Source organism: Sceloporus occidentalis, unplaced genomic scaffold, assembly GCF_023333645.1.
Source record: "Sceloporus occidentalis isolate IW3139 unplaced genomic scaffold, rSceOcc1.0.p SCAF_7, whole genome shotgun sequence".
Lineage (NCBI taxonomy): Eukaryota > Metazoa > Chordata > Lepidosauria > Squamata > Phrynosomatidae > Sceloporus > Sceloporus occidentalis.
Window position 1 is genome coordinate 58,984,786 of NW_028316987.1, and position 22,714 is coordinate 59,007,499.

The 22,714-nt window shown below is 37.7% G+C and overlaps 1 protein-coding gene across 4 annotated transcripts in view; it reads left to right on the plus strand.

Moving 5' to 3' along the window:
• Positions 1-16,390, plus strand: part of LOC149309811 (hyccin) — a 38,278-nt gene extending 21,888 nt beyond the window's left edge. For 3 of the 4 annotated variants that reach the window (XM_089533088.1, XM_089533090.1, XM_089533089.1), the window contains 4 exons: positions 266-382; positions 1,614-1,701; positions 2,734-2,893; positions 11,910-16,390. In XM_089533088.1, the coding sequence (XP_089389214.1) occupies positions 266-382; positions 1,614-1,701; positions 2,734-2,893; positions 11,910-12,460 (916 nt within the window). In that variant the 3' untranslated portion in view covers positions 12,461-16,390. Of the gene's footprint in view, positions 1-265; positions 383-1,613; positions 1,702-2,733; positions 2,894-10,722; positions 11,019-11,909 lie in introns of all 4 variants that reach the window. The other variant, XM_089533092.1, reaches the window with a different exon arrangement.
• Positions 16,391-22,714: the final 6,324 nt, after the last annotated feature.

Consider the following 22,714-nt stretch of genomic DNA (forward strand, 5'->3'; position numbering starts at 1 on the left):
TTTCAGATTGGCTGTTTTATGATGTTCAGTCAGAGTCTGTTGAGCTTCCTGTTTTTATCAGTTAAGTATTATTGGATCTTACAGCAAATTTTGAACAGTATATGTGACTGCCTGTAAGGAAACTGCTGTAATTTTGGAATGTGGAATTCTGGATTATTTGAAGATAGTCCTTTTGACCTGCACAGTAATCTTTTCATTATTACACGATGAACAATAAACCAAGTTAAACTAATAGTACTAATGCTAATTATGTTGATTCTTTTAGGATCTGTGTTTGTGGATATCCTCGCCAGCAAGTAAGGAAGTACAGAGGCATAAACAGCAGGATTCCAGTTTCGTCTGAATTCATGGTGCAAATGTTAACTGGGATTTATTATGCTTTGTGAGTTCAGTAAATGTTTTGTACATTACATGTAGTATAGTATAGTATAGTATAGTACTGTACAGTACAGTATAGTATAGTATGTTTACTTATGAGAGCAGAGTGTCCATTTGTGCCTTACCCTTCTATTAAGTGCCTAATGAAGGTACATTCATGGGAAATTTTCAGCCCTTCTGAATGAATCCCTTTATTCTTAAAATTAACAAATTTTCATTCATATTTCAAATGATATCTTTGTCTTTAAAATATTTTACTCTTCTCCACATGTGCATTAAAAGCTATGTTCAGATTTTAGGCCATGAACATTGTCCCTGTTCTAGTCAAGTATGTGCAAAAAGAAATGAATGGGAAGTAGAGATGGAAAGAATATTTGAAAATATTCAAAGATGATGGGAAAACATGTTTTCAATTGTTGAGAAACCCTAGTGAGTAGAATCCTAAACTGATGAGAATCTTCTCAGATTGGGACTCACTTTATACAAAATTTGCATGCAGTTTTTTGTGCAAAACCCAGGATTTTCTGTGCAGAAAATGTTGTTTTCTGGGTAAAATAACCAAGTTTGAATTTTGCACAGATGAACTCTAAATTGCAAATAGCCTTAGAAAACTGTGGTTTTCAAAGACTTTCTCACAGTGAGAAGAAAACTGCTGAAATTACACATTGATACCTTAAAGAGGAAACTTCTTAAAGGATTATATCCCTAGTGGGAAGAAAATATTTTTAGATCAAATGACTAGAGATTTGCTGCATATGTTGGAGCTTGAAAGGTTTAACATAGGCATATGTACTGTTGTAGCAGTGGGCATTACGTAGTTTGGGATCAACGGGTAGGTCTTTGGATGGTTTGCACTAGATTGCCAAGGAGTTTTGAATCTTGCTTTTTTTGTAACAATTGAATGACTCCTCTACCCAAATTAGACTGCTGTAATAAAGAAGGCTTAGGAGAAACACAACTAGATTTATAATTGCATGAATTTATAAACCATGAACTCAGCTCAGTTTTGATACTTGGAACAAACTCCTCTTCTCAGCAACTATTCAAGTGTGAGCATATTCTTTCATTCTAATTGTGTGTCTTTCTTACCTGACTCCAGTTGATAAACCTTGGGATTGTAATAAAACACAAGAAGATTTTGCAAGATTTAACTGTTCTTTTTTTTAACGATGAACAAAATTTAAGGCTATGATGGCCATTTTTTCAACTGCAGTCATTTTTTTTAACCTTTCTAGTTATAATGGAGAATGGGATCTGGCTCGTAAAGCAATGGATGATATTTTATACAGAGCACAACTGGAGCTATACCCAGAACCATTGTTGGTAGGTATTTCATGTCAAATTCTTTTTGTACATTTTATTTTAAATATTAATAAACCTTACTTTTCTCCTTCTAATATGAAACACCAAGACAGCTTATAACTAAAACAGTGAAAACAGTCTTGCAAAATAAACAATTTCTACCCTATGCAAGGAAACTAGAGAGAAAACAAAAAGAGGAAAACAGTGTAGTAGACACGTCAAGCTCTGCTTATGTTGAAATAAAAGCGTTTTTACCTGATTTGGAAACATTGGTCCGATGTTGGTACACTGGGATGTTTGTCCCTTTACCCTGCCAATGTTTATATAGTGTTTGGGATAGCATATCAGTGTTAATAGAGGCATTATTTCACATCTTCTATCCCAAATATAAACATTTATGCAATAAATAATCCATCATTACACAAGAGGTATTAGACTGTTGAGATGCTCCAGGCATTTGGTGGAAGAAGGAAAGAATGTGGTCTTCTTGGGAACAGTGCACTAGTCATCTACATGCTGTTCACATTTTAGAGGTTGGCGTAGTTTACTCTGTACACTTGAAAAGTTACTTTGACCAGGAGATAGGAATAACATGTCTTGCAATAGTAGCTCTTCACTATCACCGCCAAGTATCTGAACTGTTCCAAGTTATGGAAAACTCCATAGTCAAGGCGTCATTCTCCCTTGCCCCCGTGGGCACATTATGGAGAGTTTTATATTGCTGAGAGATTGGAAATCAGACAGGAAATAAATTGTCAGGAGAAAGCTTTTTGTACACTCTGAGTGGGCTGTGAAAAGACAGCCTTGCAGGAAAAATATTATTATAAATGGACTTCTCTAGCAGCTTTTAAGAGAAGTATTCACAATCTAAATTGTTCACTAATCCTTTGAAGGAAATCTATAATCTTTCACAAGATTCCTCTGCGCATTCCTTTGTGTTTGTGTGTCTGTCTCTGTGTGTGTGCATACAGAGAACGTCAATGTTGCTGTAATTTGAAATATGCAAATATAGAGAACCAAAATCAGACTGATTTTTTGTTGTTGTTTTCTTAGGTTGCTAATGCGATAAAAGCTTCATTGCCTCAAGGTGCCATAAAATCTAGTAAAGAAGGTACAAAATGTATTCAGGTTGAAATTACACCTACAGCATCTAGAATATCAAGAAATGCAGTGACCAGCATGTCAATTCGGGGTCATAGATGGAAAAGGCACGGTAAGAAAAGCAGTTATTAAAATTATTTTTTAAAGTTGAGTCCTAAATGTTGAAATTTGCAGGTAGTGTGGGTATTTAAACATGAATCGGTAAACTTCTGATATTGCTAGAATGTCACAAGGTGAGCAGGTGTTCTTATTGGGCTGGCCTATTTTTTTTTTAATCCACAGCTACTCTGGCTTTCTCCTTTAGTATGCATGGGTATAAATATAGTACAGTCATCCCTCTGCATTCGCAGCTTTGACACTCGCAAATTTGATTTGAGAGCTGTGCACACTCCAACTCCTCTTCTCTCCCAGGCTTTTCCCCTTGGGGCAGGAGAAACTAAGGAGGGAGGAAGTAGCTGGGGAGGATGTGTGCACTCCTCTCCCCCTCCTTGATGCCTCAGAGACCTTGGGCAAGCTCTCTGAGACATCAGAGGAAGGAAGAGAGAAGCGTGTGTGCACTTCCCTCCAACTCTTTCCTGCCACCCTGAAACTGGTTCAACTGGGCCAGTTGCAGGATGGCAAGGAGAGGGAAGAGGGGCAAGTGTGCATGCTTCCCTTCAACCCTTCCCGGCGTCCCTGTAACTGGCCCAGCTGAGCCAGTTACAGGGCGGCAGGAAGAGAGGCAAGCGTGCTCACTTGTCTCCAACCCCTCCCTGCCATCCTGTAACTGGAGGGAGGGGTTATTTGCGATTTTCCCACATTTGTGGGGGTTCTTCACCCCAACCCCTGCAAATGTGGAGGGACCAATGTACTTTTTATTCAGTTTACATTCATTGCTTCAAGGTCTTAATACATAACCTGCAGACTCATTTAGGTGTATCATTTGTAACTCCCAGAGTAACCATATAAATTTGGATATTTGCCTGCAGCTTCAACCTCATAAAACATTTGAAGTTGAGTAATAGTGATTTTTACTTACTTCACGGTACTTCACAGACTCTTAAGATTGTTGACTTTTTGTTAAGAAAATACTGTACTCCTAGAGTGTAAAATCTCTCATTTATATTAGTTTATGTGATAATCACCATTAAATAGTTTTTTACTACTAAAGTGAATCCTGAATGTAACTTCCTGATCTGAATTTTTTTATCCTGCAGATGAGCTACTTGGTTTTAAGGGATGATTGCTTAAGTGATTGGTTAAGCATGCTTTCATGTTTTAGTGTGACATGATGATTGTGGATTTATTGCTGTGAATGATAAACAAACTAGAATGATCACAGTGAAAAATCCAAGACTTGCTTACCATCAGTATGTCACATTTTGTTTTCTGTCTTAGTGTATATAGTATTATATATACAGTACTACGCATATTTTTTGTATATATTATCTTATATATTTTATATTATATACATATACTTGAGTGTGTACATGTGTATACATTGTATATTATATATTAGATAATATGTAAGTTAATTTTTCTGTGGCGCTCTTCTTTTCCCCCCGAACCTTAATACTTTCAACAATATTTTAAAAGAGCTGATAACGATTCTCACTGCTAACCTGTAGCTCTTTGGAGTATTTAAGTTTGCAGGCCTATGGATTAAAACCTATACAGGTCAGTGGTAGCAAACAGTAATTTCCTGTTGTAATAAATTAGAACATACAAAGATGTTGCAGTCTCCTAAATGAGACTATAGCAAGCTGTTACTTTTCTTAAAGTATGATTTCTTTAAAAAATTACTAATTTGACTGGTAGCAGGTTTTACGTTGCTTGTTAGAAATTACAGTAAGTCCAGGGATTTTTTATCCATGGATTCAATCATCCACGGCTTGAAAATAGTTTTAAAAAGTATAAATTTCAAATAGCAAACCTTGATTTTCTATTTTATATAAGGGACACAATTTTGTTATGCCATTGTATTTAATGGGACTCAAGCATCCACAGATTTTGTTATCCACAGTGGTTCTGGAACCAAACCCCAGCGGATAACAAGTACCCACCGTATTACAAAAAATCTGAACTATTTGTCAGCAACATGTAGAATAATTACAAGGGATCATAGTACTGTACTGTTTTCTTTTAGCTAACACAATTTCCTCCCTTATATAATTGTAAATGTATTGATAGTCCAGGAAAAAAAAGAGTATCTTACATATTTCAGAAACCATTCTTTAATATTGCCTTCTTGCAGGAGTCATACTTGATGATACAGGTGCTGAAGCTGACGAGTCATTGGTTAGGACAAGTATTTGCTGCAGCAGATAACAGTAAGGCAAGAGGCTTGATAGTATTAGTAAAGCAACTGACTTCAGTGAGGATGAACAGTTAACTTTATTAAGAAGGAGAATAATTTGGCAGGTATGCAAATATTGCTGCAGACTGCTAAGTAGAAAGTAAGTTCTGATCTTTCCATTCAGGAAAGTGATATCATAATGTTATGACAAATTATGTGGAAACCTTGCGCTTTTTTGTCATGGTCTATGAATCACACACATGGGGTTTTACCCCTGTACAGAGCCTCTCCCAGAACATACTTGGGCTGAGTGATTTTGGCAGGAACCCATTCCCACTCCATCATGCTGTGGTGTGCCACAGCTGTCTCTCCTTAGTTCCCTTTTGTCTGATGAGTAAGCAGTTCTGAACAGAATGTTCTTTTGAACTAATGAATCGTCAAGATACACGGAGTGATTTTCTTCTAGTTTAACATCTCTTTTATGTTTTGCCTTTCCTTCACTCTCCATTATTTATAACTTTGACATACTGAGGATTTTCACACCATTCCTGTAGTTTTTTCTGTGGCCTTGTTTAGACTGTATACCTCATGTGGAGATAAATAAGAGCCCTGGTTAAATACCTGAACTGCAGCCACTCACTCACAAACCATAAGATGGTGAGTTCATTGCCAGCCAGGGCTCAGGCTTGCATCCTTCTGAGGTCGCTAAAATGAGTACCCAGCTTGTTGCGGACAATTAGCTTACAGTTGTAAACCACACAGAGCTGCTTAGGTGGTATGAAGCAGTATATAAATGAAGCTGATTTGCTATTGCTGTAAATTGGCTTGTTCAAAGAGACACTGAGTGCTTATACTGCCTTGGAAAGGGTTACAAGATCCAATGGTGATCTATTTGTAGAGTGTTCACCAAGTGAGCTCTGAAAAACAGGTAGATTACTACTGTTGGCTACCTGGGCAGATACTTTGAGTTCAGCAGGTTTGGTGACTGAGGACTCAGCATTTAGTATTGCAGTGCCAGTCTTGGATGTAGGCCTCCTCACATAAAGCTATGCTTTTGTACCAGCCTTAGGTCTTGTTACATGTTCTGCCTTTGTGATCTCTGTGGTGCCAGCTGCTGCAGCAACACTGTGCCCAGTATTATCTACTCAGTCTTTGTCTTTGAACATGTAACCTCCCCCCTATGTCAGGAAGGAATTTGGATAAATGGAATCAAAACATTTTCAGTCTTCAGATAAGGAAGAGGAAGCTACTAAGAAAAAGAAGGTGAAGAGGACTGGGGAAATCAAAAGTTGGATTTGAGAATCCAGGCAATTCATTTGGGTCTCCCTGTGGTACCAACCCCCCCTCCTTTGATAGTTTGCTACCTCTACAGTTACCTTGTTTCAGACATTGTAGCAATCTTAAGATGCTTAGTCAGTACTAATATCTTTACTATTGATTCTGGAGGTCCCTTTTCAACTCATTGGTGCAGATCTTACTTCATTGGTGTGATTTGGAATTAGCCTAGCACAGATTCATGAGAAATTCTCTGATGTCCTTTGTATGGAACCCTCTTCAAAAGGAGAGATTTGAGAACCACCTTTTTAAAAAATTCAGAATTATACAAACAAAACATGGCAACAGCAACAAATAAAAATAATGTCAGAAACAATAAACTCTCAGATGTGATTATTCAATGAAAAAAATAAACAGAAATTAAACCAAGTGATGTCCTGGAAATTATAGACAAAAGGCGCATTCAGAGATCCTGAATTGAGAGCCACCTTGAGTGAATCGGAGCTCTCTTTCATTCCCACCCCTGAGTCGGGACAGACTTTAGTATCATGTTCCAGGCATCCTTCCTATGCCCAGTCACCATGGTATTGGGATGATTATCAGTCTTCCTTGTGTTGCAGCGACTCAGGTAGATACTCAAGGGAAGGTTCACCTTGTTCAGTTTGCTCCAACCACCATTAGGAATTCCAGGGATCTGGAATGGAAAGACGTTTATAGAAACCATATTGAGGAACCAGAAATGTGTCAGGTATTGCAGCAAAGTAGGAAATAGGGTTCATTCCATGGGCATTGTGGTCCTTTATGAGTGTAATGGCCCTTTCTTTAATAGCTTTTCTCCCTTTCCCTTGTTGATTAGAGTTATAATGAAGGTATAGAAGAACAAGTCAGATTGCATTCTGATAGCTCTGTGTGATGGCTTCATCAACCATGGTTCACACCATGCTTTTTCTGTTTTCTTGTGGGACATACATTCATGTGCCAATGGAAACAGAGCAGATATTCCAATTATCAGGGGTTATTCTCTATCTGGACGTAGTAACTTCACATGATGTCATGGAGGCTCACACTTTCCCTCAGCACATATAGATAGTTTTAGAAGCATCAAGGAAACTTTCCATTTTTGCTTATACTTGGCAAAGTAGAATCAGTTCCCTTCCTTTCTTTGAGACTCTTCCTTCATTCAAGGCTTCCTTCCTTTGAAACCCTCTCATTGAGGAAGTCTCCATCCCTCACATTTTGTACTTTCTATTACACTCAGAACATCTGGACTGTCTAACAGTTCTGAATACTAGGTTTGCTTCTGCTAAGGCATCACTTTCCTCAGACCCCTAATGAAATAATTCTTGAAAAGGTTGAAACAATTATATTTACCAGTACCAATAAAAAGTTCCTCCAGTTTTCACTCTGTTACCATTGCAACTGACAAAATGTCTTTTCAGCTTTTGCTGATAACTGGTTTGTGTTTACTTACCCTGAAGCTGTTGGTTTTAAATAGTGTGACTGCAACTAGATGAGGACAGGTGACAACTCGCTGTGGTGATCACTTTTACCAGACTTTTCACCATGATTATGTCATACTGTGGCCTGATCATTCCTTTCCCCCCCAAGGTGATTTTCTACTTTTCATCTACAACAGGGCTTGGAACTGCCAAGATTCATGCAGAATCTCTCAACACTGTTAGAGAGATATTGCATATCTTTAATGTCAAAAGGGTGCTGGGCTTCTATGTCAACCACAGAATGACCTTTCATAGAACCTCACAATGTTTTGTAAAATATTCTGGGACCAATAATAATTTACCAGTTCTCCTCCCAAGATTCTTGAAGTGTCAGTGCAAACTATTATACAGTCGGCCCTTCTTATCCACAGATTTTTTTATCCACAGATTCAAGCATCCATGACTTGAAAATGTTCAAAAAAGTATAAATTCCAAATAGCAAACCTTGATTTTCCATTTTATATATGGGACACCATTTAGCTCTGCCTTTATATTTAATGGGACTTGAGCATCCACAGATTTTGGTATTCACGGGGGATCCTGGAACCAAAACCCAACGGATACCAAGGACCCACTGTACCCACTTATGAGTCCTCCCACCTTCTGATTCCAGAGAGTCTTAAGACCCATTCTTTAAGGTTAGTGGCTACTTCTACAGCCTTCTTGAAGGCTATTCTGTTGTCAGATTTGGACAGAGCTGCAACTTGGCCACAACCTTCTATATTTCTCTTACATTAGTATTTAGATGTGTGGGCAAGAACTGATGCCTTCTTTGTCCTGACGTGGAACCATCCTTCAGTTAGTCACCATTGGGGTAATTCACAGAGACACTGAAGAAGAACATGTTGCTTACCTTTAACTGTGCTGTTTCATGTGGTCATCTGTGAATTCACAAAACCCACTTCTCTTTCTTCATTGGCTTGGAATGTGGTAGACACAGAATTGAGTAGAGAATTTTGAGGCATGCTTGATCATGAATACTGAGGGAGTGGTGTGTAATTCCACCAAAATCACTCAACTCTAGAATATTCCAGGAAAGAGACTGTGCAAGTACAAAACCTCATCTGTGTGAATTCACAGATTATTGCTCAAAGAACTACAGTTACAGATAAGCAACTTGTTCTTTAGCTCCTTGAGGGAAAGTTACTGGTGTAGGTGAAAATAACATTAATGAGATTGGGGTTTGAGGGGTTTCAAGCTTTTCACCACAATAATTTGCTTCAAAGTAAACTGACCTAGAATAGATAATGCATTCTTTCACTTTTTGTTTTTTTTGTGTTTTGTGATAATTTCTTTCAGTCATATCTTTTGTACTATTCTGTATCATTAATGGTGAATACTGTTAGTATCTAGTTGGTCTCCTTATGTCTGTTACATAAACAGTTGCAACTGACTAGAAGAGCACTGTTATTGTAACCTGAACACTCCACACAGCCATATGATCAGTATGCAGACTGGTAGCCTTCTGTATCACAGAGGTTGAGATCAATGCCAGGAAGCATTTTTTTTAAAAAGCGTTTATATATATGCTATAAAAATGAGAAGAGACTGTTGATCCATACCTTCCTTTAGAGAACACATTTATGTGATTTGTTAATGACAGTAATCGTTCATTAGGTTTATGTGGCTGCCATTTCAAAAGGTTTGATCGCTGGAATATGTTACTATGCAGTTTGACAATTTAGAATAATCTAAGTTTCTATGTACTGTATAGAGTTAAATTTGCAATGAAAAAGTGCATATGTTATAAATACTAAATATTTGTGCATACTGTGGGTTCTGAATGCACACATTGTTGCTTCATAATCTATTAAAGTGTTAATTAGAGGAGCAGATATTAAAGAGGGCAAAATAAAACAGAAACCAAGATGCTTTGAAATTGCTGCTTAATAAAAGTTGAAAGTTGAGAGATTAACAGTAGAAAGGACTTCTTACATTTTGCTAAGAAATTATTTTGCTAAAAATGTCTTGGATTCATTTTTATGCTATTTTTATTGCTTTCAGTGGATAATCATGTATTTATCATCTCATTGAACTGTCCCTAGTGTTGTATATTAGGGTAGAATATAAATGTTAGAAATAACTTTCAAAGCATCAGTGAACAAAAGGTTACAGCATTTGGACAGCATGCTTTGATTTGGCTAATCTGCAACCCACATTCTTATTAGCATTGTGATAGGTTTCCCGTTGCTTAAAAAGAATAGAAAACAGGTTGTGCTCTATCATGTTGAAAGTACCAGTGTATGTTTGGATGCCTAGTCTTAAAAAGATCTTTCTTCTATGCATGCTCCTTCAAAATTGTAGTAGAAGCACATTAAGACAGTCTGGGGAAATGGAAGATGGCATTTGCCTTCCTTTTCCTTTTAGTGTTCTATGATATGTAAGCCAGTTCACATGATTACCAGCACATGTGTGGAATGTTTGCAATCCTGTGTTGGAGCCTAGAAAGATAAGGAAAAGGAGCATTGCCATACTTGTTAGGTTTCAGAAAGATGAAGATTCCATACTTTACAGAAAATGACATTCCCCTTAAATACTTCAGTTTATCATATCTTCATGTTTAGGTTTAATGCCTATCTATATATAGCAGAAATAAGAGTGGCTGTATCATTTCTTATGCAATTATCAAATGTATTATCATTTTTAAAAGTTTAAAAATTGAAAGGAACATATCTTTACATCTGTATAATCAATTCACGTTCTTTATGCAAGAGTACTTTATTACCTCTTTACTAATACTGCTGAATAACCACAGGCGAGTAAGCAAAAACATCTTACTTCATAACATCCAGCTTTTTAGTTTTGTTAGACCTGTCTCCTTTTTTTTCCTTTGTGTACGTGATTTTTGTTTCAGTCATCCTTTTTTTTTGTCTTATCCATCTTTAATTCTAGAACAACCAGATAATGCTAATGACACTACTGAATCGGGCAACTTTGTCATACCCGAGATTAGTGTCACAAATGTGGCTGGAGAGAGAACCGGGAATGGGGAAAAAAGCAGAGCACCAGCAGAGAGTGATGCTCCGCATATACAGGGTGTACAGGAAACGCCTACCGATCCTAGAGTTGACAGCAAAAGCTTGCCAGAGATCAGGAGGCAAAAATCTGTAAGAAAAATAATGGAGGATGGAATAAGCTCACCTGGCAGAGTGCAGTTTTAGCAGAGCACTGTGTAGCTACGCTGAAAGGTATTGATGGAAAGGGTCATTGCTGCATGCTTGAGGAATTGCAGTATACAGTAAATTTTATTTGCATGCTATCTTTTAACAAAACACAGCTGCATGCTTTGCACACAGAAACTATCTCTGTGCTGAAGACGTTAATAGCATGCTGGTGACAAGTAAGTTTGTTTTAGCTTGGGAAACTACACTGAGAGACTTCAGATGGCAAGCAGTGCTAGCCCTCTGGGTTATTCTGAAGTCATTCTCTTTATTTTAGCTATACAAATTGACTTAAGGAAATTCATCTTTCAAATGTACATAATCCATATCAGTTCATTTTGTTTTTTGGTTGTATCCATTTTATCATTAAAAAACCTTTTCAGCCACGTGGCTTTATACTCCACTGTGTTTCCAAACCTATCACTGTAGATATCTCTGTGCTGCAAAATGTGACCTTTCAGTCCTTAAAAAGATAAGTACTGTTGGCTTTGCTAAAAATGCCAGAGCCTGCAGGTGATGCCATACTGGCTATTGTGATACCCTGATTATTAGTTCCATGATTACTTTGCTATGCAGGTAGTATATACATGCCTTTGCTTATTCTTTGATTCACATCTTTTTCTAGCTTTCTGTAATATATCTAATTTTTCATTAATCGTTTGCATGAATAACAGGAGTGCTTTATCAAAAAAATTCTGCAAAATAAAAATAGAAGCATGCTTCTTGATTTTAATAAATATACTTTACTCATGTAAAACAAACTACTGTGCACTTTCCATCAGACTGATATAATGGGTAAGTTTCCTCACTGGTCCTTAGACTTTTGCTCTTTACTGGGAAATGCAACAATCATACCAATATAGTATTACACAATAGTCATCTGCATTCATTTATTAACTGTTTTTTTTCTCCATGTAGGTAATGAACTAGGAATTCCAGAAGAAGAATTAATAGAAGTCTCAGAAGTTGATGAAGGTTTTTACTCTAGAGCTACTTCTACTACAAGTCACTCTGCTTTATCAAACAGCACCACCACCAGTAATAAGGTTCAGCTGGGCAAGAGTCAGCGGAAGTCTGGAGGAAGCAAAGTTGGAGGGAAAGAAAAGGAAATTATTGGTGAATCCTGTAAAGAACATTTGTCTCGTAAACAAAGCCAGAGAGCAATGAGTGAAAATCTAGAGCTTTTGTCTTTAAAGAGACTGACTCTGACTAGTAGTCAATCCCTGCCTAAGCCAGGCAGTCATAGTTTGGCTAGAACTAGCACCACACTCTTTAGTAAATCCTTTGAGCAGGTCAGTGGTGGTGTAGTCCCAAGTAATCACAGTAGCACAGAGGCAAACAGGTTTTCAGTGTGTAGTCTGCAAGAGGAAAATTTCATTTTTGGAGGTGAAACAACAGAACTTCTTGTTCCAAGCAAACAGTCTAATCAGCGACTACCTACTATCAGCATTACACTGTCAACAGATTAAGAAGCCCTTAACTAATTTGTTACTATAAATGAGTACTTGGGTGATCTTAGTACCATACAATGTGATCCCAGTTCTCCCTCTTTTCTAACAATTAGGTTGTCTTTTTAAAGGTTATACTTATTCGACAGTAGAGCCTTAAGTTGCCAGTTTTAAGGTTTACAATGTTTTAAACAGAAGAAGGTGGATAATTCTCTTGAGTATTTTACAGTAATTAGTTACTAGTCTCTGGGAATATTAACATGAAAGTTCCTAATGGTGATACAATTAAGCTTGTGTTTGAAGAAGATTACTTAGTGGACCTCAATCAGTTTGTGCAAGCATTTACTATCTGATCTGATTTATGAATTGCTGTAATCAGACCTCTACTAAGCCTGTTAACAAAGTTGTAACTTTTTTTTTTTTTTTTTTTTTTTTTTGGAGGGATTGGGGGAGAGTGAACAAGAAACTGCCTTTTACATTTCATGAGACATTTTAAAGTTTTGCTTAAGATGGCAGCTTGTGCTGGTGTCAGAAAACCTCAACTGTATTATGCACCCATGCACATAAGTCCGTTTGCTGAATTGAAGTCACCATGTTCAGGTTCATATTTCCATTTCTACTACAAGCATGAAAAAAAATAGAATCCATCATTTTTAGGTTCATGAATTCACCTACAGCAAACATTTTTTAAAATATAGTGTTTGAATTTGTTTTGCAGAGGAACAAATTAAGTTCACTTACTGTAAGCACACTGTTAAAATTCAGAATACATATACACAGTGGTGAAAGTAAGTATGTGCTGAACTGGCTGTCATGGCAATCATGGTTTATTTGACTTAGCTGCCATTTGCTTATTGGTTTTCACTTTGAATAGTGACTTCAATACATAAAAATGTGGTGTTTGTATGGTAATGCTGATGCACCTTGAATGTGGTTTTACAAAGAATGATGCATTGAGCTGTGTCTAGAGAGATCTGTATTTAAACCGGAAATTTAGTGCACAAACATGGAGGCAAAGAGATGATTATAATTCTTCCATTGCAAGTACATTTGAAACATCAGGTGTTTCCACAGTTCAGATTTTACCTTGCTGGTGAGCTCACAATAACAAGGAACAGACTTTCCTTGTCTACCTCAGAGACTTCAAGTCCAGAAGGAATAATGTTGGCTTCCATTTCCTATTGAGTTAATTAAAGCAGAATCATGCATCTTGAAGGTGTGATATTTCAGTTTCAACAGTAATATGGAAACAGAAAAGCTTTTTTTTCCTTTTTACTCCTTTCTTATAAGATGTATCATATTGAAGTGTAATAACAGGTGAGTCACAGCAGAACACATGATCATATTAAAATTTTTGGAAGGGCAAATTTATATAGTTTCTGACAGCTTAAAATGTAGAAATGTGAAAGTTTGAAAATTATAAGACAGTCTGTTATTGATGCAATAATCTCTTGACATTGTAGGCTTCATCAACATGGGTTTCACAGGCTTGAATCTCACTGCATGAGCAGAAAATATTTCTGTTCATGTAGGTAAATAAGTTGTCAGTTCTCTCATGTTTGCATGTCCCTCCATAGTTCAAAAGTTAGTGAACACTCCAGTTACTACTTGAAGCATGTGGAATAGCTAGGAGAGAGAAGTCAGCTACACTCCTGATGATGAGCAGAAGAGAATTCTTGTTCACGGAATCTCTTAATCCAAGGCAAAGTCTCAATGACACTTGTTGGTTTGTCCTCATCTGTTTATCACTGCTATTTTATAGTGTTAATTTTCAGTTAAAGTACATTCCAACACAGACCCACATTGTGAATTATTTTAAAGTAATGTTTAAAAGGTACAAGAATATGAATAGATTGTATTCTTCATTTCTGTTGGCTTTTATACTTAAAGCCACAAGCACCTGATATTGTGAATAGAAGGTCTGTATGTCAAGAAAAACATCTCACACCATTTACTTATAAATTATAACTTGAATGTTAAAAATGGCTTCTCTGAATTTACAGAGATACAAGTTTTCTAATCAGATTTCTTTATCTATTTGAACTAGAGATTGCTGGAAAATCTCTTGTTTTCTGCACAATCTGAAATTTAAAATGGATGGGGCCTAAATTTAATATGTTACTTTAATCTATTTAAATCATGGATATTCTTACCATAATAACAGTATTAATATGATGTTTAACAACTTAAATATTACAGTTTTTCTACATATTTTACATTTTACTGGCATTGTAATACAATTTTATTTAGTATAGGTAAAAGAATGACTCTTACACAGGAATATAAAGCCATCACAAGTGAAAGTTATTTAAACTTTTTCATATAGTTAACTATTTTAAATGCCATAAGATACCCAACAATGGCTTTTAAAACATGTACACTGTATATTTTGGACAACAGTATTTTTGTTTTAATAAAACCAAGTTGCTCTTTTTTGCACATTCAAATAATCTTGTTCTAGAATTTCTTCATATGCTGCAACAAATGTTAAAATACCATAATGTGGGCATAATTAGGCTTGCAATCAGGTTTGTTAACTGAAATAACCTTTGAAATAAGAACTGTGTGCAGGCATCCTGATGTGAATGGGGGCATTCTGTACAAGTATACATATTTGTATTTATGTCTAATTTTTTTATGTCCAGAGTGGAAAACAAGAGATTGCTAACAACCTTTATGGTACGTGTGAAATCAAAAGTAGATAGTTCGAGTATATTTTGTTCAAAAACACTTCTTCATGAAGCTGGTTAGTTTCTAAAGGTGACTGACATTTCTTATATCAACTGTATAGTTCTATATACAGTATGAAACTGTTACCTGTTTAGTTATGGTTTGTTATATACAATTCACATAAAAACAGCTCTTCAAAATTATTTTTTGCACATTTAAATTTCACATGAAAAAAACTAATGGGGAATTCCCAGCATAATGCCTGCTAAACTCCTGAAAAATTAACACTTGGTTGGGGTTGGCAATAAGACCTGGGACTGTATACTTATGGAACAAAATGTGTTTACAGAGTCACTAGTGCAGGTGATAAATTTTGTTTTGGAATAACATTGTGTTGCTCATTCACATGTGAAACATTCACAGAGTAATACAGAATTCAAAGAAGTATGGTATCAGCTCTCTAGAATGGTGATAGTGAATTTTGATTTTGGCATCTAATTATGTTTGAGTGTTAGTATTTATAAATATTGAAATACATAAAGTTTTGAGCAAATTGTATCTTCAAACAGATTTGAAGATAGGTGAGCTCTTACAATGTTTAGGGATGGGTTGCTGCTGTGTCACTGAATGTTTGCAGTTCAGTAATTTGAACAATGACATTCTGGTTTTTTTTTTCTTTGCAATTATTTTAACAACAGTAGATGACATTCAGTAACTCAGTACTGAGCTGGCAAGTCAGTCAGTGGAATTAACCAGAGTGGGAGATCAGTGAGTTTTGTCCTGTAGTGAAATAATATAGATGGAATGTTTTTATAATGGTTTGCTGTGATGACAAATGGTTTGGATTTTTTAAGTAATGAAAATATTTGAAGACCACAATTGTACAAAATATTTTAGCAATCTTTTGTTGAAATAACCACACTTATTTGATACAAAAGGTTTATGAATGTATCTTTTTGTGATGGGCACCATATTCTTTTTCCTAATTTTGGACTTTAAGTGGACAGATTTCTGTGAATTAATAATGGTAGCCTTTTGCAGAGTTCTGCTTCTAAATGAAAAGACTAAACAAAATTGGCTATTTGTATATTTTTAATAACTTATTACATGAAAGACTAAACATCATTTGATACATTTTTCCTAAACAATATGAAAATTTAACTGTACCACTTTCACTTTTTGTAGTGAAGTTTATGAATATTTTCTGTGTTTTGGTAACAAGATGCTTGTTTTGTATAGTTTAATAAACTAATTGCTTATCTTGAGTTCACATTCCTGAAATGACAGAATCTGCATGGTTCATGATTAGTGTTTTAGCCATTGGAATAAACCAGTGGAAGTCTGGGTTTTATGTACCTCCTGAAAGCTAAAGTGCATTTTGGAATCCTTCTGTTTGTTTGCTGGCCTGGTTTTAAAATTATAACAAGAAATTATACTACCCAGTCTCATTAAGGCAGATATGAAAACTGCTTTTTCACCTGGAGGACAATTAACTTCTGGTAGTTTAGGGGCCGCATGCCAGTGGTTGGTGGCCCTCCCTACAAAAGTCAAAATTTCTCTTTCATAGTATGCATAACACTTATCCATTCACTTAGATATACACTTGCCTCTAAAAACATGGTTTCTCTCTGACACATGCATGACTGAAGCCACTGGGCAGCTTTTCAGAGTCTTATGCACTGTAGTCTTCCATTGTGTTCATTGGAAGTCTGTTTTCAGATGTAATTTGCTGAGCAGAAGCTGAAGGAAGAGCCAGGTAGCTAGAAGCTTTCTCATTCCTGTACTGAGCTATCCTCATCAATATCTTACTTTAGACAACCTATTTAATATTCTGGATTATTGTCATATTACCTCAAGTTCTGTAATACCAATTGACACTAGTGTTTCAAACATCACAACTATGAAGAAAATACTATCCTCAGTGTGTTATTGGATCCGATTTCTGTAATCTTTCTGCCATACATCTTTGACAATAGTGCAGATTTACCATACTACTTTTCCTTGACAGTGTTTCACTGAACAATGGATGCAAGCTACAGGAAAAGAAATTCCACCTCAATATTAGGAAGAACTTCCTGACAGTAAGGGCTCTTCGACAGTGGAACACACTCCCTCAGAGTATAGTGGAGTCTCCTTCCTTGGAGGTCTTTAAGCAGAGGCTAGATGGCCATCTGTTGAGGATGCTTTGATTTGGATTTCCTGCATGGCAGGGGATTGGACTGGATGGCCCATGCGGTCTCTTCCAACTGTATGATTCTATGATTCTAGATGTTGGTGCAAGTTAGTGAACTTCAACTGCTTAAAGTATTGATTTAAAATCAGTTAATGATAGAGCTATTTTATGCTGACAAAATAGGCATGAATGTTATGTCTGTTAACTGCATTTTAATGACAAAGAAACAAATAAGGTTTCTTGGGTCTTTGTTTAATTATTATTTTGCTATTCTGTGGTAAAATTCAAGTTTCCATTTGTCTATAACACAATTCTACCCTATAGGTTTATTAGCAGTGCTCTTTTATTAGAATTTCACATTGGCGGGATACAGATGGGCAAAAAGGGGTGTATTCATGACGTCATGAAGGTAGAGCCTTCAGATGGGCCTTACCTGAATGCCGCCATGAACACGCCCCCCGCACGCCCCAAGCGGGAAGAGGCGGCATTAAAAAGGTGCTGCTTTTCTCCGCTTCTTTTCCGTTTGATGCGCAGCTGCGCAGCTCTGTCTGTAAGCTGCTGCACCGGTACGCCAGAATTGCTACGCCGCTAATTTAAGTTGCCCATTTAAAAGCTCCGTGTCTGCTGCGTCACATAATGAGTCGGGGTCCTGGAACATGCGCAGTTTGCAGTCAGGCTTTAATTGCAGAGTCAGCTGCCATGCAGGTGTGGAAGCTGCAGCACAGCTGCAGCGCATTTTAAGACTCCTAACCCTAACCCTAACCCTAACCCTAGAGCAACATGTACGCATGCGCTGCTTGGAAAGTTTGGACTTTTAAAGTGAGCCCCTACACACATTCCTGTGCCATTTTCACCTAACAATAAAAACCCCTAAAACTGTAAATATTTACATATGTACAAGGGAGGTGATGGGGGATGGCAGGGGGACAGCGGTGGCAGCGGCGACAGCTGTGGCTGTGCATTGCAGATTCAGCACGAGCGCGGGGACCAAAGAAGAGGAGGCATCCATGATGCTGGTGACACTGGCAAAGTGCAAGCGGGCAAGGATGCCAACACCAGCTGATCACCAGCTGGCAGGAGACCACCATTGTTCTTGGGCAGAGCGGGGAAAAAAGTTTTAAAGGGGCTTGGGCACTTTAAATGTGCCCATAGGCTTTCTGCCGCCGCTGCTTAGCGCTGCAGCTGCGCAGCTGTGCATCCGCCAGCCGGCAAAGGAAAAAAAAAAGCCCCGTTTTTGGCCGCCCGTGAGGAAGCTGCCTCTCTCTTTGCAGCGTCCTCCGAGGTGGCGGTTTGGAAACTGCGGGTCAGAAACGGCCCCAGGTGAGGCGTCTTCACTGCCCCCCATGTGGAAGCCCCATCTCCTGAGCCACGCCCCCGGGGTGGGCGGTCTGGAGGCTCCGTATTCAGCAGAATACACCTCCAAGACGTCTTCCCCTGCCCGTTTGTATCCCGCCAAAGTCTCCATTCTAGATCAAGTTATTTTTAACTTCTATATGGTGCCCCATAAGTTCAGTGTGGTGCACAAAGGTGCTGTCTTGCTGAATTTGGGAACCACTGGTGTAGAAGGCATATTTACTGTATACTATTGCAAATGGAAATGATTTTCAGATGATTGTTCTCCTCCTCTAAAGGAAGGGATCAACCATGTACATAAAGGATTCCGTGCATATGGGCTTCCCTCTGGAACCTTGTACAATACATTAAGTGAAGAAGCAACTCCCAATTTCCATCCTTGCCAATGAGCCAGTGGTGAGAGATGATGAGGTCATCAACATATTTATGGTCACAGAGTCCTCACCCCAGCTTAGAAGTAGGTGGAGAATTGTCTTTATTATAGAAGTGTATTCTGTCCAGTGGTTTAATGTTCTATGTTGTAGAGACGTTATGTATCCTAACCCACAGAAACAGTTTGATCATCTTTACTTAGCATACATCCAGAAAATGCATATCATTTTTATGGAGAAAAGGATGGCCAATATTCACTTGTGATAGGAACTCATTTTTTGTTATACTGAAATAGTGTTGCTTTGGCCTCACAAGGCACTGTGACTGGTGTGGATGTACTGCTTTTCCTTCAAGGCATCGCATTCCCTGGGTGATCTACAGAGTCCAACTTCATGAGCACACACGTTTCCTTGTGGTAATCCTGTTTCTGCGTCAAAGCTAGGATTAGAATTAACAAGTAGGTGAGGATAAAAGCAGGGTGAAAGGAAATTAAAATTAAAACAAGATCTTCTAATGTGTAAAATACAATCTTATCTGGGGATTTTGACCTGGTTTTAGATTCTTAGTTTTGCGGAGCTGCCCGGTGGGTGTTATAAATTGTACAGCACTAAATGTCACTGCATGCAGCTTACTAGAGGGATTACTGAAAATTGCTCATGCCATTTTGGTAAATCTGCCATTAGTATACAATTAAAGCATTTCTTGGATGCACAGAATGCCTTGTTGTGCAGTACTGCACAAGGAGCTATCGTATCGGTACACATGCACATTTGTGGGGCACTGATCGCAACTGAATTTTACCGTGTCACGGTTCTTAGGGTTATCCGATCCCTTTATTGCTTGTGATTTAATCTTACCTCAGTACCAGCTGCTTGAATCCACCCCGCAGTATTGTATACAAGTTTCAACCTGGCCTTAATTCTATAGCTTGTTCAAGCATTATTTTTCCTAAGGTTGGTTTCCTGGATGGGGATAAATTCCATTGCATGTGTACAATCACAAATTCCTGAGCCAATGTGTATTTTCATGAGTTCTATCAGAAATAACTGTGGTCTGTAGCTTTTTTTAAAAAATAACCTTACAGTTGAATATGTTGGATTAGAAGATGGGAGAGAAAGCCAGGAACTGAAGGGAGGAAGGTGGGGTTATTTCTGCGATTGCATGTAACCTTTGCACCCACATCTTTCTCCATGTCTTCCTTCACCTGTAACATCTGCATCAGAAGGGGGCAAAATGCGGCACTGGAGCTGCATGCAGCCCACCAAGGATGTTTTAATGGCCCTCTACATCAGAATCCCCAATTTCTGGGATGGCTGGAAGAGCAATCCATCCCTAATGGGTTCTCCCTGCATGCCAGCCTAGTCTGCAGGATTCAGTTATTTTTTGTTGGTTGCTACCATTTAACTCCTGCCCTCTTCCAAAAAAAAAAGAAGGCAAATTACTCCTTCTGGAAGCCTGTAATGCAACAATTTGTCCTTTAAATAGGTTGCAAGGCCTGTGTTGTTTAACACTAAAACCACCCATTTTCTGAGAAACAAATAGACCTTTGACCATGTTGGGTATTTGCTTTTATTGCTTTGGTTGTCTGTATTGCTGCTGAAGGGTCCCAGGACATTAAAGTGGTCCTATAATGCCACAGTTGCCCACCTCTTATCTACATCATGATCTTGGCAATCAGAAATGTTTACACCTAAGTCCAGTTGCTTGTCCCAAGCAGAATAGACCTGATGAAAGGTAAAACGGCACTTAATGTAAATCCCACTGGGTCTACTCTTGAGACTCACAATTAGATTTAAGCCTCAGTCCCAACTGGAGGAGGAGGTGACAGAGTTGCATTCCTCTAAGCAGTAGAACTCCCAACATACTGGAGCTCAAAGTACCCTCATTAAAGTATGTCTCCATTATGATAGTTTATAACATTTATCAAACCATTAACTCCGAAATGTATAAAATGAAATGTTGAAGCTACCTGATTAACATTTTTTGAACATGTGAATTCCCAATGAACTGATTTGATTTTACTGGTCATAACTAGGGTGCCTTGTTCTGCTGAAAACAACATTGAACAACACAGCATGGCATAACACTTGTCAAAATGAAACAGCAGTTAATACTGGCTCATGCTCCGCTGCCATTTTCTATGCTAAATAGGCCAAGGTATCATAAAAACATATTTCTCTAAAGTTTCTCCATTGTCTTAATTTTATATAGTATCAATTGACTCTATGAGCGAAACTGATTGTACTACAGCCAGCCTCCTGAAAATCACAGAAAAGACTAGCTTTCTCTTTGACTGTATGAAACATTTGCATCCAATACCTTCACCTTTTACAATGTGTTTATGCCGGTTTCACAGCTTATACTGATTTAACTTACCAAACCAATCTCTTGCAGCTGTGACTGAATTGAATCAAATTTCCTATTCCCCCAGTTCGTAATGTGCTTGCCACATGAAATAAATATACAATATGACTTAAGAAAGCAGACTTACGACAATCTGCTATGGCAGATGAACTTATTAATAAATTAGAACAGTATGCTTTCTTTAAAAAGTAATATCCCACTTTTCAGCATCAAAATCCTTTTTAACACATATGGATGTTTTCTTCCACAATAATGAAAATGAGTTGCAGTAATGATAAATTAACACTATTCAAGACAAACATTTTATCTGGGAAAAAAATTAATTGCAAAAATGTAGAATATACAGCACTGGGCTGAAATCAAATGCATTTAGTATAAACAAAAAGGACTGCCTTTTGTTTAGCCCTGAAGCATGTTGCAATGGCTAATTACAGTTTGCAATCACTTCTTAAGCTCTATATAATTTTGGTCTTAGATAAGGATATATATGGAGTTTCCCACACACGCATTTGTTGGTCTGAACTACTGGTTAGCGCTGGGCAAGCCCACCCCCAATTTGGCTGTGGGCCAGATTTAATGATTTAGTTTGGATTACAGTTTATACTGATTAGAATTCCAATCCAAATTGAGAAATCTGAATTTCCGCATCTCCCATTCTCTTGCATTGCAAAACAAAAATGATTATAGCTCTGTGGGTGGGTGGCTGAGGATAACCACATGGAAATTAGGAACATGGTACCCAGTTTAGAAAGGATTAACCTGCATTTCTCTCTGTCTGTGTGGGAACAGCAGAGAATCCCTGGATACATTCAGTAGCCCAAGACCTGTGGAAGAACCCATGGAAAGTCTTAGAGAATGACATTGTGCACTGCTTATCAGAACATAGCCAGACAACCCTCAGCTACTTTCCCTACCTTCCCCAGCCAATATAGGACCACTTTGGGGTGGGAAAAATGCTAAGTCTCTGGAGAGCAGCAGAAATAGCTTTTCAGGATCATTAAAAGACTGGGTGTGTGTTTGTGAAAAGGTGGCTTCTTGGCAGAGCTGGGATTTTGGCCAAGATTTGCCTTGCCAGATTTAACTAACACTTGTGAAGCCCTCCTCTCTCATCCTTCCTTTCTTTTCCCCACCCCACATCTTTGAATATTATTTCCATCCCTGCATTGTGTATACACACACAGCCTGGGAAATTGTCTTCTGTGTATAAGAAGGATGGAATGGAGAGATGAATGGTTCTGACATGCCTGCCTGAAAGAACAGGTAAGAACATTTTACTTAGAAAGATGATTCTTCAGGGAGTCATCTGAATACACAAGTACAGGTAGTTTTGTACCTCTAGCATC